The sequence below is a fragment of the Cervus elaphus genome, chromosome 12 (assembly GCF_910594005.1).
Source record: "Cervus elaphus chromosome 12, mCerEla1.1, whole genome shotgun sequence".
Lineage (NCBI taxonomy): Eukaryota > Metazoa > Chordata > Mammalia > Artiodactyla > Cervidae > Cervus > Cervus elaphus.
Window position 1 is genome coordinate 74,595,391 of NC_057826.1, and position 16,928 is coordinate 74,612,318.

General features: G+C 40.8%; 2 protein-coding genes across 5 annotated transcripts in view; both read right to left on the bottom strand.

Moving 5' to 3' along the window:
- Positions 1-220, bottom strand: part of CHD8 (chromodomain helicase DNA binding protein 8) — a 60,388-nt gene extending 60,168 nt beyond the window's left edge. For 2 of the 4 annotated variants that reach the window (XM_043919476.1, XM_043919472.1), the window contains exon 1: positions 119-220. The gene's annotated coding sequence lies outside the window, so the exon portion shown is untranslated. The remainder of the gene's footprint in view (positions 1-118) is intronic. The other 2 variants (XM_043919474.1, XM_043919478.1) reach the window with 2 other exon arrangements.
- A 2,217-nt stretch (positions 221-2,437) lies between these two features.
- On the bottom strand, positions 2,438-16,821 carry RAB2B (RAB2B, member RAS oncogene family). The gene is made up of 8 exons (XM_043919494.1): positions 16,681-16,821; positions 16,387-16,458; positions 13,890-13,957; positions 10,036-10,118; positions 9,734-9,826; positions 5,381-5,492; positions 4,710-4,778; positions 2,438-4,072 (listed from the first exon to the last, which is right to left on the bottom strand). Exons 1-8 carry the CDS (start codon positions 16,724-16,726, stop codon positions 3,965-3,967), a joined length of 651 nt encoding a protein of 216 aa, XP_043775429.1. The 5' UTR covers positions 16,727-16,821; the 3' UTR covers positions 2,438-3,964.
- Between the last annotated feature and the right edge of the window lie 107 nt (positions 16,822-16,928).

The following is a 16,928-nucleotide window of genomic DNA, read 5'->3' on the forward strand; positions in this document are numbered from 1 at the left end:
GGACAGAGGGCGGGGGAGCGAGGAGGAGGATGAGTTATGAAAACCAATCTAAGAGCCTCAGCTTTTGCAAAGACTCTTGGATCAGCACTGAGCGGCGGGCGTGTGCTTAAAAGCCTACCTGAACAAGTCCCGGCGCTTCCTTTCCAGCCAGCGTTTCAACTCACCCTTTCGGAGAACAAGGCGCCTTCCGGCGGAGCATGGCCAGCCCTCGCCTCAATCTAGCTTGCTAGTAGTCCATGCTCCCTTGCTCCGCCCACCTACGCTCCCACCCGCCAATAGCAGGGCCGACGCCCCGCCTCTTCCAGCAGGGTAATATGAGCTCCATCCAGGAAGTCTCTTGAGGATGGGAGGTCCTAAAAGGCTGAGGCAACCACACATATGCCTGATTGAAAAGAAAATCTGGCGGTACCTTGTCTCCTACCGCTCTCCGTTCACTGGCTTTCGGATCTCTCCGAATCTTTCTTTTCTTGACCCCCGCCGTTGGGGGCGCTCTAAACTAAAACATTTAGTTACCTGTTTCTGGGAAGCCATCTTGGATCGGGCTGGTGCCTTTAGGGCCAGGAGGAGGAAGGAGTGCTTAAGGAATCTGAAGCCCGTTTCGGCGTCCTGTCCGACTGCTTAGGTTCAGCCCAAACGTACTCTCCTTTACGTAATCAGAGTACCCCCTCAGTCACGATGGGGAAGAAACCTGGAATAATGCTGAGTGTGTCTAGTGGCAACCCCCACCCTGTCTCATACAAGTGAAGCGATCTTAACCAAATCAAAGGAGCAAAAATTAATTCTTGAAGTGAGTGGATTTTCTGAGTTCCTGGGATAATCCTTTAGAGATTTCTCAATCCTCAGGATATCAGCATAATATCAGCATAGGTTATGCATCTATTCTAGATACTTCGAATCCTTATGTCTCGCTCGCAAGTTTTCAGGTGTTCTGACAGTACAGAGTACTGCTAGTCAGTTGGAAATGAACAGAATTCAGGAAAGAATTTCAACTTAAAAAAAAAAAAAGGTCTAAATTCATCAATAGACCCAAACTACTTGTGAATATGGATAGAGCAAACGATGTCTTAGAGGAGAAATTATATGCAAGGAAGGCATTAAGAGACTGCCTTAGAAATATTGGCTGCAGAGTAATTTCCTAACGATAATGATTGAGTAAATTGTTATGGAAATAATTTTACAGTAGGTGAAATTCTCTTGCCCTCAATGAGAAAGACTTACCCATGTTTTCTAGTTTACTGCTATTAAAACTTGCTACAGGAAGTTTTTAATTTTTTGGAAATCCTGAGTGAAGGGTGTCTTTCCCTATCATTAAAGGAATTTCTCAAGAAGTAACATTTGCATGGTCACACATAGTAGGAGCTCAGAGACCTTAAGGAGTCATGTGAGTCAACATTTTATCACAGAAGATTTGGCCAAGTACATTTCTCTGTATACTGAACAAAATCTGTTCGCCAAATTCTTCCTTGGCTACCACTGTCCTTATATCAAATTTGATGTTAGGATTAGGGCTTACCAGAACAATGTGTAAATGCATGTACAGATATGACCTTCATTATAGTTTTTAGAATGAGAGCCTATTATCCTGCTTATTTGTTTCAAAATAAACCCGCTATCAAAGGAACCAGTTATTAAGCACAGACAGAAAGGGGAATGGGTATCCCTGCCATATGCAATGACCTATAAATAGTAATGACTTAGACCGCTATAAGTAGTAGGATTTCCAAGGGTCCTGGGCTTCAAAAATCAACCAACACTCATATTATCTTATAACCAGTATTCTTCACATGGGGGTGGGAGATGCATTTTCTGTTACTCTTCATGACCATTTCAGAACATCAGCAGTGATCAACAAAGGTCATGAATTTGCCCAGATACTCTCATTTCTTATGCTTAAAACTGATGAAATACCTGAGTAAAGAAGGTTATGAGTGGTTTTTGGATAATACGGGATTATCAATTCAAGAGATACTCCATTTGAGTTGTTTACCATGTTAAAAAAAAAAGATACACTCCAAAAGCAGCTGCTCTAGACAGAATGCTATGTCTGATCAATGTTCTGATTCATCTTGATCACTAAAGGTTTCTTTGACCGATAGAGGAAAACTCCTGTACAGAATCCATAACATTTTATTTACTTTAATTCTGTCTCCGGTATGAGCAGACCACCCAAATTCAACAGCCTTAATCCTTTTTGGATGAGGTAGGAGTTTTTAAAAACAAAACCAAACCAAACCTTAATCAAAGCAGTACTCCATACGCCTTCCAACTTCCTGTGGTACAGTGTAACTAATACTACTGCTACTGGGGGCAGAATCCAGTATAAAATGAATGTATCTCAAGAAGGCTTCTTCCAATACCTTTGATACAATTCCCTAGAAGAAGAGTATCTACTTATGTTTGGGATACAATCAGAAATGACACATGAAATGTGAGCAGCTTGGATACATGCATATATTTAATAATGAAACAATTTATCGACAACCAAAAAAGAAAAAAAGAAAAAAATTCACAAGACCGCAGTGCTGTGGAAGAAAATGAGACATCAGTATAGCAACTGACCCAGAAGGCTGCATGATAAGTACAGCAGAGACAGACTTGACTAGGATAGTATTGTATGCTCTTCAAATGGAGAAGTAGCCACTTATTTGACTGCTTGGAAGCAGGCAGCTTTATTGTATGCTGCATGGAATGGAGGCAAAGAGCCAGGGAAAGGAGAGAGAGGAGAAGGAGAAGAGCAATAAAGAATCCAGGGTAAGCAGATGGAAGAGACTGAGATAGAATTACAAAGAGATGACTGTAAGGCTTTTTGTTTCCTCTGCAGCCTAAAATAAACCTGTTCCAAGTCTTTGTCAGTCAAATTTAGTGGTCACACGAGTAGCACTAGGCACTGTGAAGGAATGGTGGAGGAAGTGGTTTACAAAAGCAAAAGGATACCAGGGGTTCCTGCTCTCAAGGAGCTTGCAGCCTATATGGGGAGACAGGTTCCACACACAAGGCTACTATAAAACATATTTACAAAGTAACATAAATACAAATAAATATACATATGAATAAACAATATATGAAAACTAAAAGGTACTGTGTCAATAATTGTTCAGAAGTCCCTAGGTCAGTCAAAGAAGGCTTTCTGAAGGAACAAAATGTGGACTTTGAGTATAACAGTAGTGTATCGTAGGGCATGTGCAAAGGCGTAGGAGTGGAAGCAAATATGTCATGTACAGTAGGCAGATTAGCTTGACAGAAAGTCTATATAGGTCTCCTTAAGAAGTGAGTGGAATAAAACAGTAGGAGTCTATTTGGTGAAAGACTGACTTACCAATGTTAGGTCTGGTCCCTAAAACAAAACAAACAGGGAAAGATGTTTTCTCTAGGTAATGATAGTAAGTGGCTACAGGTCCAGAACAACTATACTACTCTCAAAAGTTTTGCAGTTACTCTGAAATAGAGAAACTAGAAATGGGATGGTGGAGAAGTGTTCATCATCCTTGAGCAGTTCAAGTAGAAGGAACTGCCTTCTGCAATAATTCTTATATAGTGGCAAGTGAAAAACCTCAATGAAGTCCCTAGACTGAGGACCTAAAACCAAAAGGACAGCCAGATCCCAGTCACCTCAAGGGCTCAAGCAGAACGTCCTAGACCTTTGTTACTAATTCTTGGTGGGGAGTAGATTGTGTCTGCTTATAAAAGAATTTATTTTTGAACTACCATGACAATCAGCTTTGATCCTAACATTTTACAAATTAAAACAGGATGAGAAGAGCCCTAATCTATAGGGAATGCTCACGTCCCTGAAGAAGGACAGGTCAATAAGGGCCCAAATTCTCCCCTGGTCTTTAAGTGGAAAGGCAAAACATCACACCTTGAAAAGAGGCTTTTCTCAGCCAAAGCATGTAAGACCTCTTTCTTTAAGCCTATTGATCTGAAGCTGTTCCAGGAAGGAAAAAAAAGAGTCCAGGCCAGTTGTTCAGCAGCAGCCAGAGTCAGCCCCCACGTCATGAGAGCCCCGCTGGGAGGCGCTGGATCCCACTGAGGTTGAAATACACTGCTGGGGTCCAATCTTGATGCCATTGGCCTGTGAGAGAAAAGAGGCAATAGTTCCCACCTCAGTGTGGAAGTAAGTGGGAGAAAGAGGGATAAAAGGAGAAATCATTAATTACAATATCTAGAAGCAGGTATGGCCTTGGCAGGTAACCATGCGCCTTAGCCAGACTGCTGTGGAACAATAATCTGTGATGGTGAAGATAAGATGACCAGCTGTGGTATTATAGATCACTGGAAGTGGCCTCTGTGCCCATTTTAAAAGCGACTGTTAATACTTAAGTTTCATAGCTATGTGCAGGATCAGGATGTGATTGGTAAGAGTAGGTAAAACAGAAGTGGCAGCATATAATTCATTTTTTTCCCCCAAATGTGCTTTATAGAAATGACAAGCTAAACAATTAAGAATCACACCTCCCCCATGCTTTGGAATAGTAAAAACCTGAGGTTGAGAAGAAAACCTCCCATAATGTATAAACCTTTTAGATCGGCAATTAAGAATCTCTTTAAGCAGTCTGGGTCTCAGACTTGAGAAAAAAACAGACAAGCTATGCCAGTTCATATAGCTTCATATAGTATCATGTTAGACAGGAAGTGCTTATATTCTAGGAAGCATCCTGTCCTGTTTAAAACAAAGCAAAATTAATTGTCAGCCCCTCACCCTATCTTACCTCATTGTGGACATCAAATAAACCCTGCTGGATCTTCCTATATATTTCTTTGGCTGTGTTAATGAAGGCCTGAAGGAGACATAAATCATAGTATTAGGCTCAAGTTTAGGTAGAGAAATTAGGAAAAGAGAATACAAATATTATTCCTATTTGGATTTCAAAGGTGAATTGGGAACCATTAGGAGAATTGAGTAAAAATACAAAAGGTCCTGTAAAAGCCATTCCAAACAATTTCAAATAGAAAAAAGGGATTCTATGGTATTTTGGTACTGACACAAGATGTACCTAGGGTTCCCAGATTGGCACACTCTGCAAAAAAAAAACAAACATGCGCTCTTCTGAGTCAGTTACTTAGACAGATTCAACACCAGACTTAGGAATGACTAAGATGGAATTCATTAGTTCCTCCAACTAAGATGATTTACAATAACAGTAGTGTCAATCCACACTTACCAGGTAATGTTACTTAATATAAAAGTAAAGCCTTAGGAATCAAGGAAAAACAAATGGAACAATTCCCTTAAAGGGAGATACATGGTAACTATGACCACAAGACATCCTTTTCTTACCCATGTTTTAAGGGGAGGAGAATTCTGGGGGGGGGGGGGGGGAAGGGACAAAGATACGGTGTAATCTCTGAAAAGCTTTCCCTACTTTTTCCCAAATAGTACCTCCTCAACATTGCAGGCGGTTTTGGCTGAAGTTTCCATGAATATAAGTCCATGTTCCCGAGCAAAGGCTTCTCCTTCTTCTCTCTTCACATCCCTACGAGACTCTAAGTCACTGCAAGAGATTAATCATTAATTGGGGAGAAAACTAAAAAAAGATCCAAGTGAAAGAAGAAATTTATTCTGAAAGAATCCCACAGCTGTTTCAACTGCCAGTTAATCCATAAAGAATGCAGATCCCTGAATGGTGTCCTCTTGTACAGGGTTACTGATCTCTGTAGCCACTGGGAAAATATTCTTCAGATCAGATTCTTGACAGCAGCTGCACAGTTGAGGACAATGCCTTATCTCTTATTACAGAGAAAAGGGTTTATAAAAGGTTAGGCAAGCCCCATAGTTTCTCAAGGTCTATGCTGTATTCTTCTTTTTTGAAGGAGATCCAGTTAAACCAAAGGAAAGAAGAGGAAAGGGAAATTCCAGTTACTGGGAAGTAGAAAAGTCATGGATGTCACACCACACAGTGATAAGTGTCTTCCTCATTACTGGAATCAAGCCACAAGAAGAGAGACAGCAAGGAATAAGGAGAACCCAGTTGCCTTAACTCACTAGTATCATTATTAACATGTATAATAAACAGCAGCCTGCCACCAGGGAAATGAAGGATTCAGAGAAAATGATATGGATAAAATTAGGTGATACTGAGAACAGAGCCAAGGACTGAGGAAAAATAAAGTGGCATGGAAAGACTTTATGAAACACAGGATAAAAGGATGCGGAATAAGATTATGGTGAACTGTCCGATTTTCATTTTTCAAACCAGAAATTTTCATTTGGGAAGATTCCGGTTTTTCCTCATGAAAAGAAAAAATCCAGGAGTAAGTCCACTAGAGAACAACAAATCTGCAAAACGTATGCTTATTTTTCATGAGCTTGTGTGCAGACCAAGGAAGAACTAACCCGAAATGGCAACAGTCCTAAATCTGAACACGTAGCCCAGACATACCTCTAAGTTCCAGATCTGTTTGTCCATTTGCCTGTTCATTTCTACTTATGTGTAAAAGGCACCTCAGATGTACATCAAAATGAAACACCATCTTTTCCCCCAAGCTGACTCTGTCCTACACTTCCACATCTCCATAAATGGCACAAGCCAAAACCCAAGGTTATTATTAACAATTTTTCCTTCACACCAAATACCCAATTCACCCCAAAGCGAAGTACTTCCAAAATGTACCTTACAATCATCCTTTCTCTCTCTCTCCAGTGTCACTGACCTAGGCCAATACACCACTTTCTCACTTGGACTGCCGCAGCTGAGATCCACATCAACCCTTGCTCCCCTCCAGATCTTTTAAAAATCTGATCAAGCTGCTGCTGCTGCTGCTACATCGCTTCAGTTGTGTCCGACCCTGTGCGACCCCATAGACGGCAACCCGCCAGGCTCCTCCGTCCCTGGGATTCTCCAGGCAAGAGAGTGGGCTGCCATTTCCTTCTCCAACGCATGCATGCATGCTAAGTCGATTCAGTCGAGTCCGACTCTATGCGACCCCATGGACAGCAGCCCACCAGGCTCCTCTGTCCACAGGATTCTCCAGGCAAGAACATTGGAGTGGGTTGCCATCTCCTTCTCCACTGATCAAGCTACTTCTCTGCTTAAAACTCTTAAATGCTTCCTACGGTGATTAGAATAAAATCCAGACTCTTCACTCAGGTCTGTAAGTGCCATGACATCTGGCCCCTACCTTCTTTTCCAATCTCATGTGCCATTCCCCTTTGATTTAGTCTAACCACACCAGGTTTCTTTCAACATTATAAACTTATCAAGCTTCTTCCCAGTTTAAAGCTTTCACAGAGTTTCTTACCCCTATTTGACACCTTTTTAAAAACTCTTTGCCCCGTGAACTCTTGCCCATCCTTCAGAGTCCAGCTTAAATTACAACTCTAAATCAAAAGTAAGTACCCTGGGGCTTCCCCGGTGGTCCGGTGGTCCAACACAGGGGACACTGGTTTGACCCTTGGTCTGGGAAGATCCCACATGCCTCAGAGCAGAGCAGCTAAGCAGGTGTGCCACAACTACTGAGTCCATTTGCCACAACTACTGAAGCCTGCATGCCTCTCCGCAACAAGAGAAGTCACAAAATCGAGAAGCCTGAACACGGCAACTAGTGAGTAGCTCCTGCTCTCCAAAACTAGAGAAAGCCCACAAGCAGCAACTAAGACCCCAGACTCCTTTGTTCATGGGATTGTCTAAGCAAGAACACTGGAGTGGGTAGCCAATCCCTTCAGGGGATCTTCCCAACCCTGGGATTGAACCCTGGCCTCCTGCATCACAGGCAGATTCTTTACCATCTGAGTCACCAGGGAAGCCCAAATAAAATTATAAAAAATAAATAAGTATCCTGGTACTCTTTTTTATAGTGCCCTTTTTTTCCCCTTCACTGCATTTATCATAATTTGTAAACAGATACAAATCATTTTGTATTTAATATCTATGTCCCCACTAGACTGTGAGCTCCATGGGAATGAGGGCAGGATTTTGTTTTCACCTTGCCCACTCAGGGTCTAGCACAATATCTAGGATGTAGTTAAGGTTTTTCACAAATTGGCTGAACCAATGAGTATACTCAGTCTGTGGCCACAGTTCTAGGTGCCACAGGTTATTTTAAATACTCAAGGGAAACACAGCAACACTCCACATCAGAACACCACATAAATTGCTGTTGTTTGGTCGCTAAGTCACATCTGACCCTTTCGCGACCCCATGGACTGTATAGCCTGCCAGGCCCCTCTGTTCATGGGATTTCCCAGGCAAGAACACTGAAGGGGGTTGCCATTTCCTTCTCCAGGGGATCTCCCAAACCAGGGATCGAACCCGTGTCTCCTGCACTGGCAGGCGGATTCTTTACCACTGAGCCACCAGAGAAGCCCCCACATAAATACAAGCTTAATATAATTGGCAGTGTCAAAATCAGATCACGATAGATTCAACATTTGTACTTCTTTGTGAGGCTGCATTCTTGGCAGCTGCTGTGACAAAAAGCAAACACTGCACAAAAATCAATTTGCAACAGAAAAGAGAGTGGTAAGTGTCCAATATTAATTCCAGGGTTTGACAAGCTGTGCTGTGCCTGATAGGCATGCACAGGTCATTAGCAAGTAATTACGGTTACTTAAGAATGAAATAAGGAATTCTTTTCCTTTTAATTCATGTTTCTCATTTTTCAAACACTCAGTTGCTATGACAAAAATACCTGCTATTTTGTTTAGACCTAACTATTTAATAACAAAACTATCAAGTATGTCTTTTGGCCTATGGGTGCCTTAGAAAATTCATTGAGAATAACAAATGTTGCTAAGGATGTGGAGAAACTGGAATGCTTGTGCACTGAGAGTAGTAATGTTAAGTAGTGCAGACACTATGGAAAACAGTATAGCAGTACCTCAAAAAATTAAACAGAATTTCCGTAAGATCCAGCAGTTCCACTTCTGGGCATATATCCTAAAGAACTGAAAGCAGGGACCCACGGAGATCTTCGTACACCCATGCTGACCAGCAGCATTATTCACAACAGCCAAAAGTTAGAAGCAACTGAAGTGTACATCAATGGATAATAAAGAAAATGTGGTAAATACATCCAATGGATTACTATCTAGCCTTAAAACAGAAGAAAATTCTGACACACGCTACAATATATATCAACCTTGAGGATGTTATGCTAAACAAAAGCCAGGAACAAGAGGACAGATATTGTAAGATTCCTAAAGTAGTCAGAAGAGGCAGAAAGTAGAATGGTGATTGGTAGGGGCTAGGGGGATGGGGATCTTCCCTGATGGCTCAGAGGTAAAGAATCCACCTGCAATGTAGGAGATGAGGTTTCAATCCCTGGGCTGGGAAGATCCCCAGAAGAAGGAAATGGCAACCCACTCCAGTATTCTTGTCTGGGAAATCCCACAGAGAAGTCTGGCGGGCCACAGTCCATAGGGTCACAAAGAGTTGGACACAACTTAGCGACTAAACAACAACAGTGGGATGGGGAGCGTGAAATTAGTGTTTATGGGAAAAGAGTTTCAGTTGGGGAAGATAAGTTCTGGAGATAAACGGTGGTGATGGTTGTATAACAGTGTGAAGGCACTTAATGCCACGGAACTGTACACTTAAAAATGGTCAAAATGAAAAAAAAAAACGGTTAAGATGGTAAGTTTTATATTACATATATTTCACTACAATAAAAAAACTTTTTTAAATTCAGACACTAATGAATCTAAACTAAAAAAGTTTAGGTCCCAAATGATTCAATATCCAAAGAGTACCTAGACGACTTCTAGTACTTATTATTTATACAAATAAGATTTTACCTCTTATTCCCAATCAGCATGATAACCATGTTGGAACTAGAGTGCTGCCGGGCATCCTCTAACCATGAGGTCAGGTGGTTGAAGGTTTCACGCCTACAGCAGAGAAATTTCAAAAGTGGGTCAGAGGCCCATTTCAAAATGCCAAAGCAATTCCAAATGCATAGGAAAAGGGGGAAACTTTTATGTGTAAAGAAAAATTAGAAGAGGCAATTCCTCTTTAGCATTCTTCCAAAATCAGTGGATTAAAAAGATTGTGAGAACAGAGGAAAGAGTCTCCCTCTCACCCAGCAGATCTGACTCACCTTGTAATGTCGTACACCAGCAGTGCACCGGCTGCTCCCCTGTAGTAGGAACGGGTGATGGAACGGAAGGATTCTTGTCCAGCCTTTCCCATCAACGTGGCAACAAAAAAAAATCCCAACAAAACCAGATTATTTGCAGAGAAGTTACTTGATCAGATGCCACACTAACACAAAGGACTTAATTTTACAAAAGAACTTCTATGAAGAAAAGAGAATTGGCGAAAAGAAAACCTGAATGCCCAGGAAGAAGTCCAGGTGGGAAATGAATATCTTTCAGCCGGAGTACAATTCATATTTTGGGTGGTTCAGTTCTTCCTGTGAGACTGTCCATTTAACTGCTGAATGTTTAGCATCCCTGGCTTCCTGTCACTGAAAGTATTTACCCTACAGTCAGTGTGACAAAGAAATTTCCACACAATATCCCCTAGGAGAGAACCGGAAATAGAGCTAGAAACTCAGAGTATTTTTCAGTCCCATATGATGCTGAACATATCACCTTTGTTTTTTGTTTCTATTTTTGTTTCCACTCCTTTGTCTTAGAAAATTATCTTAGAATGCCAAAGCTCTATATAATAGAAGTTTCATTCCAATGGATCAACGTAGAAAATTAGATACAAAGCACTTAAATTAGGCATATACTAACTGACCTTTAGTGACTGATAAAGGCAGGACGGGACTTCCCAGATGGTGCTAATGGTAAAGAACCCTTCTGCCACTGCAAGAGACTTAAGAAACGCGGGTTTGATCCCTGAATTGGGAAGATCCCCTGGAGGAGGGCATGGAAACCCACTCCAGTATTCCTGCCTGGAGAATCCGATGGACAGAGGAGCCTGGTGGTCTACAGTCCACAGGGTCACAAAGCATTGGACATGACTGAAGTGACTTAGCACACACATACGCAAAGGCAGGACTACCAAGATGTCCCTTACTGGGATCATGTCATAGCAAATAGGAGTAACGACTAGGGAAAGAAGTCCAGGGCCCAAGACAGAGCTGTCCTAAAAAAAATTCAAGTTTATTCTCTATTTTCATTTCCAATGGGGCCAAGATATAAAGATTCATTTATAACTGAGCAATTTACTAATGCCCCCATATACAGGATACTTTTGCTTTCTTGATGGAATAGGTTTTTGGTTTTTGGGGAGGACAGGTTTCATCAAAGGAAGCAAAATCATCTAAATATGAATTCCCTGGCCATTGACTCTATTCTATCAGAAAAGTTTTCACATTCTTGAAATTGCTTATCCTTCTGTCCCTACATAAAGATTAGGATGGGAGACTATTGTTCTTAAAGATAGGGAAACTAAGATCTGGACATGGGAAAATAAATAGCTTTTACATGATATACCAACGATAACATTCATGATACTAACAATTAACACCAATGTGAAAAATTAGGCTCAAAGGTCAGTTCAATAACTGGCCAAAAGTTTAAAATTCTATAAACACCAAATCCGTAACTTAAATGTAGGAGCTTAGTATAATACTCCATAGCAAAAACGTCTGTTTTCTTAAACATTATGTCACATAATCTAAAGCCAGATTTAAGGTAAGAAGACCGTTCTAGTACACTAGTTCTAGGTTACATTTCCAACAGTACAACCATCTCTTACTACAACAGTCATATAAGTGTCTTATTGCATACCTGTTAGAACATCAAAATCCAAAAGTAATTCTAAAGAACTTTGTTGGTAATATTAACCACACGTTAAGATCTAAAACATATTTTTTCCCTCCAAGAGCTCACTTAAATTTTATTTTTTTCCCTAATAGTTTTATGTCTTAAATCATTTGATTCCTGGTTGGCTTCTAATTTACTTTTTTTCCTCTTCCGCTATGGTTGAAAGCCCTCTCCTTCCTCAAGTCCTCCCAAGAGCTAAAAGAGAAGTCTGAGGGAGGCCTGTGTGATGGTTGAATCAATAGAAGCATTTAACTTTTGCAAATGAAAACACTTCCAGTGCACTATCACAAATGATTTTTTAAATCAAATCACTTTACTTCTTAATCTCAATCAATTTCCTGAACCAAAGTTTCCGAGGCAGTAAGTTAGAAAGAGACTTCCCTGGTGGTCCAGTGGCTAAGACGCTGAGCTCCCAATGCAGGGGGCCAGAGTTTGATCCGTGGCCAGGGAACTAGATCCCACATACTGCAACTAAAGATCCTGCTGCTGCAACTAAGAGCCGGTGCAGTCAAATAAATGAATAAAAATAAATATTAAAAAAAAAAAGCTAGAAAGAGTAAGCCATTCAATTTGGATTGATCTGCATCAGTCTGAGGTATCTTTGTCCATCTCCTGTTTTAAAAAAAATCCGAAGCAGCAAAGAATTAAAATGGAGATAAAGAGAATTAAGTTTTCTCATTTCCCCCAAATGGAAGCATCATATTATATATAATTTCAAGATATATAAAGCATCCATTTCTACAAGATCAGATAGGCTCATTTCTTAAGAATCAAAATGCATTCCAAAGTAAGATGCAAATGAATCTGAGATTTTTTTTTTTTGGCCACGCTGGATGACTTGTGGGATGGTAGTTCCTTGACCAGGGATCAAACCCTTATGCTGCCCTTGCACTGAAAGTGCCAAGTCCTAACCACTAGACTGCTAGGAAATTCCTAAATTTGGGATTATTTAATCGATATATTTACCAAAACAAACTCATATATACTTGGGTTATTTGAAACAAAAAGACATGGCATTCAGAATTTGTAACTGTAACAGATGGAAGTAAAAGCTTCCCTGTCTCTTTGATTTCACTTGACCTCCTCTGACCTCTGTATGCAGGTCAAAAAGGAACAGTTAAAACCAGACATAGAACAATGGACTGGTTCCAAATTGGGCAAGGAGTACGTCAAGGCTGTATATTGTAACCCTTTTAATTTAACTTATATGCAGAGTACATCATGCGAAATGCCAGGCTGGATGAAGCACAAGCTGGAATCAAGATTGCCAGGAGAAATATCAATAACCTCAGAAATGCAGACAACACCACCCTTATGGCAGAAAAGCGAAGAAAAACTAAAGAGTCTCTTGATGAAAGTGAAAGAGGACAGTGAAAAAGCTGGCTTAAAACTCAATTTTCAAAAAACTAAGATCATGGCATCCAGTCTCATCACTTCATGGCAAGCAGATGGGGAGACAATGGAAACAGTGACAGACTTTATTTTCTTGGGCTTCAAAATCACTGCTTATGGTAACTGCAGCCATGAAATTAAAACATGCTTGCTCCTTTCAAGAAAAGCTATGCCAACCTAGAAAGCATGTTAAAAAGCAGAGATATTACTTTGCCAATAAAGGTCCGTCTAGTCAAAGCTATGGTTTTTCCAGTAGTCATGTATGGATGTGGCAGTTGGACTATAAAGAAAGCTAAGCGCCAAAGAATTGATGCTTTTGGACTGTGGTGTTGGAGAAGACTCTTGAGAGTCCCTTGGACTGCAAGGAGATCCAACCAGTCCATCCTAAAGGAAATCAGTCCTGAATATTCATTGGAAGGACTGATGCTGAAGCTGAAGCTCCAATACTTTTGTCACCTGATGCGAAGAACTGACTCACTGGAAAAGACCCTGATGCTGGGCAAGATTGAAGGCAAGAAGAGAAGGGGATGACAGAGGATGAGATGGTTGGATGGCATCACTGACTCGATGGACATGAGTTTGAGCAGGTTCCAGCTGTTGGTGATGGACAGGGAAGCCTGGTGTGCTGCAGTCCATGGGGTCGCAAAGAGCTGGACATGACTGAGCGACTGAACTGAACTGAACTCTGACCTCCATCCTTAGCTCCTCCATCATAGCCCTTTATCCCTGCATCAGCCTTTACTATTATATTTGGGACTAAAGTATTTTTGTTTTCTCTTACCGTATCCCAGATTTGAAGTTTGATTTGTTTTCCATCAATGTTGACCATACGGGCCCCAAACTCCACGCCTGTCAGTGAAAACGGAGAGAAAGAATGTGATTCTCATGAACAACCATGGTGACAAAAGGTTCATACTTGTCCTCATTGTGCTAATGACTCATCCTCCCCACTTAGTGCCACTAAGCCCATTACAGTTCCCTATTTGCTCCAATTAATTTTGTGCTCCTTAAAGTTTTATCTTCTAGAATTAAAAACTGTGTTCTAGGTGACAACCACCTCAGGAATATAACTGAAAAGCATATATAGGGATAAAAATTAATTAAGAAATCAAATAGAAAAAGTGAATGAATTTTTGGAATTATTGTTTAATGCTTAAATTTGATTAAGAAAAGTTTAATTTTGTAACTTTTTAAAAAACTTCTAAATTTTTTGAAAATATTTCCCAATATTTTCCCAAAGTCACTCTCTAGTCCTCTATATGAAACAATAAATACTTGCTTTTTGCAATTTTAGAAATTTTTTTAGAAAAGCACCTATCTAAGAATAGGTTCTCAAGAATGAAACATTTCAGATCTCCAATAATTCCAAGAGTTCATCAGAAAACAGCATTCCTCACAGGGGTTTGGAAACAGATAGTCTGAATAAAGGTTTTGGTTTACCTGGCATTCAATTTCTGTCAAGGTAATGTCAAGACAAAACTTAAAAATCGATCACTTACATTAAAAATACTTGATTCTAAGTCAAACAACTTGTCCTATTTTCTATCTTTACACAGTACTTTACTTCAGGAATTCTGATCTGCAGGTAATAAACAGCACTAATCCAGCTTCTGCTATTCAGGGGCCCCAGACACAATATATCCAGAATCTCTCTCAACTCTAAAGTTTTACAGTCAATAAGCAGATTAAAAAAATTGTTTCTTACTATTCTAGACTGCATCATCAAGAATAATGATAGTTACTAAAAAAAAAGTCACTAATTTTGTTTTCTTTCTGGACAAGAGGAATGGAGTTTCAATGGTGAAGAATTAAAAAATATAACTTCTGTCCCCTTTTATGCATCTTCCTCTAATTATGAAGAAACCTTTGTATTTTGTGCACGTTTTATAGCCAACTGCCTTGTTTATCTTGGTATAGAAGACTGAAGTCAGAAAAAAACAGAGCATATATTGGACTCCGGGGAAACTTGATTGATCACTTCATTCCATTACATTGAAACCTGTCACTTGCCCCCATTACCTTTAGGTGTGTCAAAACTTCATCTCTCCCCTTCCCTACCCCAGATGTTCTCTACCCTTACTTCTTGTCACTCTTCACTTTAAATTCCATGGTCAAGCCATATTAAATTACTTTCAGTTTTCCAAATTAGCCTGATCTCTGTTATTCCTGAGCCTTTGCACCTGTTCTTCCCTCTTGCCCTGATCACTTTTCTCTCATCTCCACAACCCCTTCGCCTGGCTAGTTCCTGCTCATGCTTCCATTTTCAGCTTTTCCTGATAGATGTGGCAGCCTCTTATCCCCTTTTGCAATAGTAATTTATTCACTGATATCTGCCCCCAGCCTCACCTCACCTCCTACACTGGAGCTTCAATGTAGGCACGTTTGCCTTGTTAAGCAATGTATCACTTAGCACCTAGTACATTGCGGTTGTTCACAATAGTCATTTACAAAAATAGTTTCCTGTTGATACTAAATCCTTTTCTAACCACTTTAGTTATTTGGCTCTGAATCAGTACTGTGGGATCAGTAGTAGCTTCAGATTTCCATAATGTGGGTCTTGGAAGTGGCGATATAGTAAGAATGGGAGCTAGGGATTTTATTCTGAAACTGCATCTGCATGGCAAGAAGACTACTTTTATGTATATAATCTTTATTTGGGTTGGAGTTATGGAGATTATGGGGAATGGGTTGTTAAAATTCACTAACAACCCATTGTGATAGGTCATCCCATATCACAAATTTGTGGAAGATGTTCACATTTCCCACGATTACCAGAGTGTTTCTGAAACTCATGATTATCATATCTTTTCTTTAAAACAAAAGTTACCAGTTTCATGTACCTTTTATTCTAGATCTGGGATGGCTCTTCCATTTGCTTCCTCCTCTCCAACACACACACACAAAATCTATACGGAAGTGATTACTTTGAAAAAGTAATGAGGTTCACACTAATTTACCGCAGAGTAAGGCGAGTTTTTTAATTAACAGTATGCTTTCATAGGATTTTACATAAACATACAAATCACATTTGTTTAAAAAAAATCCTAAGGCAACTAATCCATACCTCACAGTCATCTCTAAATCTAGTCACCTTTCAATTACTTACTCCCCATTACACTACTGCCCATTTCTCAGCATTTAGTCACTCTTCTCTTAGCATAACTTTGGACTAACCCAAAAATAGGGAGACGTAACTTTTCTACTCCGAACACTAAAGCTGCTAACTTCCTACTTATTCAGATTTCATAATCTATTCTACGAGAGGTATATGCGCTTACCTATTGTGAGGTCGTGGACAGGTTGGAACCGCTTGTCTGTAAACTGCAGGAGGAGACATGACTTCCCCACACCTGAAAGAAGACGACGCGTGCGCTAGGAGTTAGGCAGCGAGAACAGACCAGTGTCGGGGCGTCCAGGACTGGGGAAGGGGAGCCCCGAGCCCCGCCCCCGGCGGCCCGCCCCGCCCCCGCTTCACTTAATCGCCCAGCCCACTAAATGAGCCCCGCCCCCAAGCCCCGATTTGGGTGTTTCGGATCCCCGCCCCAGCTTGAGGATTGTAGCCCGCGGGTTACCTGTGTCTCCGATGATGATGTACTTGAAGAGATAAGCATAAGTCATGGTCCCTTTTCCTCTGGATTCCGGGTCCGCCCGACTTCTACGGCCACTTACCTCCGGCCTCTCTAGCCGCTCAATCTATCGACCTCCGGCCCCTCTAGCCCAGTTAACGTCTCTATTGCTCTCCCTCGAAATCCTGTTTCGGTCGGAGCGACGGTAATACCCAGATACCACCTCCGGGGACGCCTCTAACACTCCTACATGC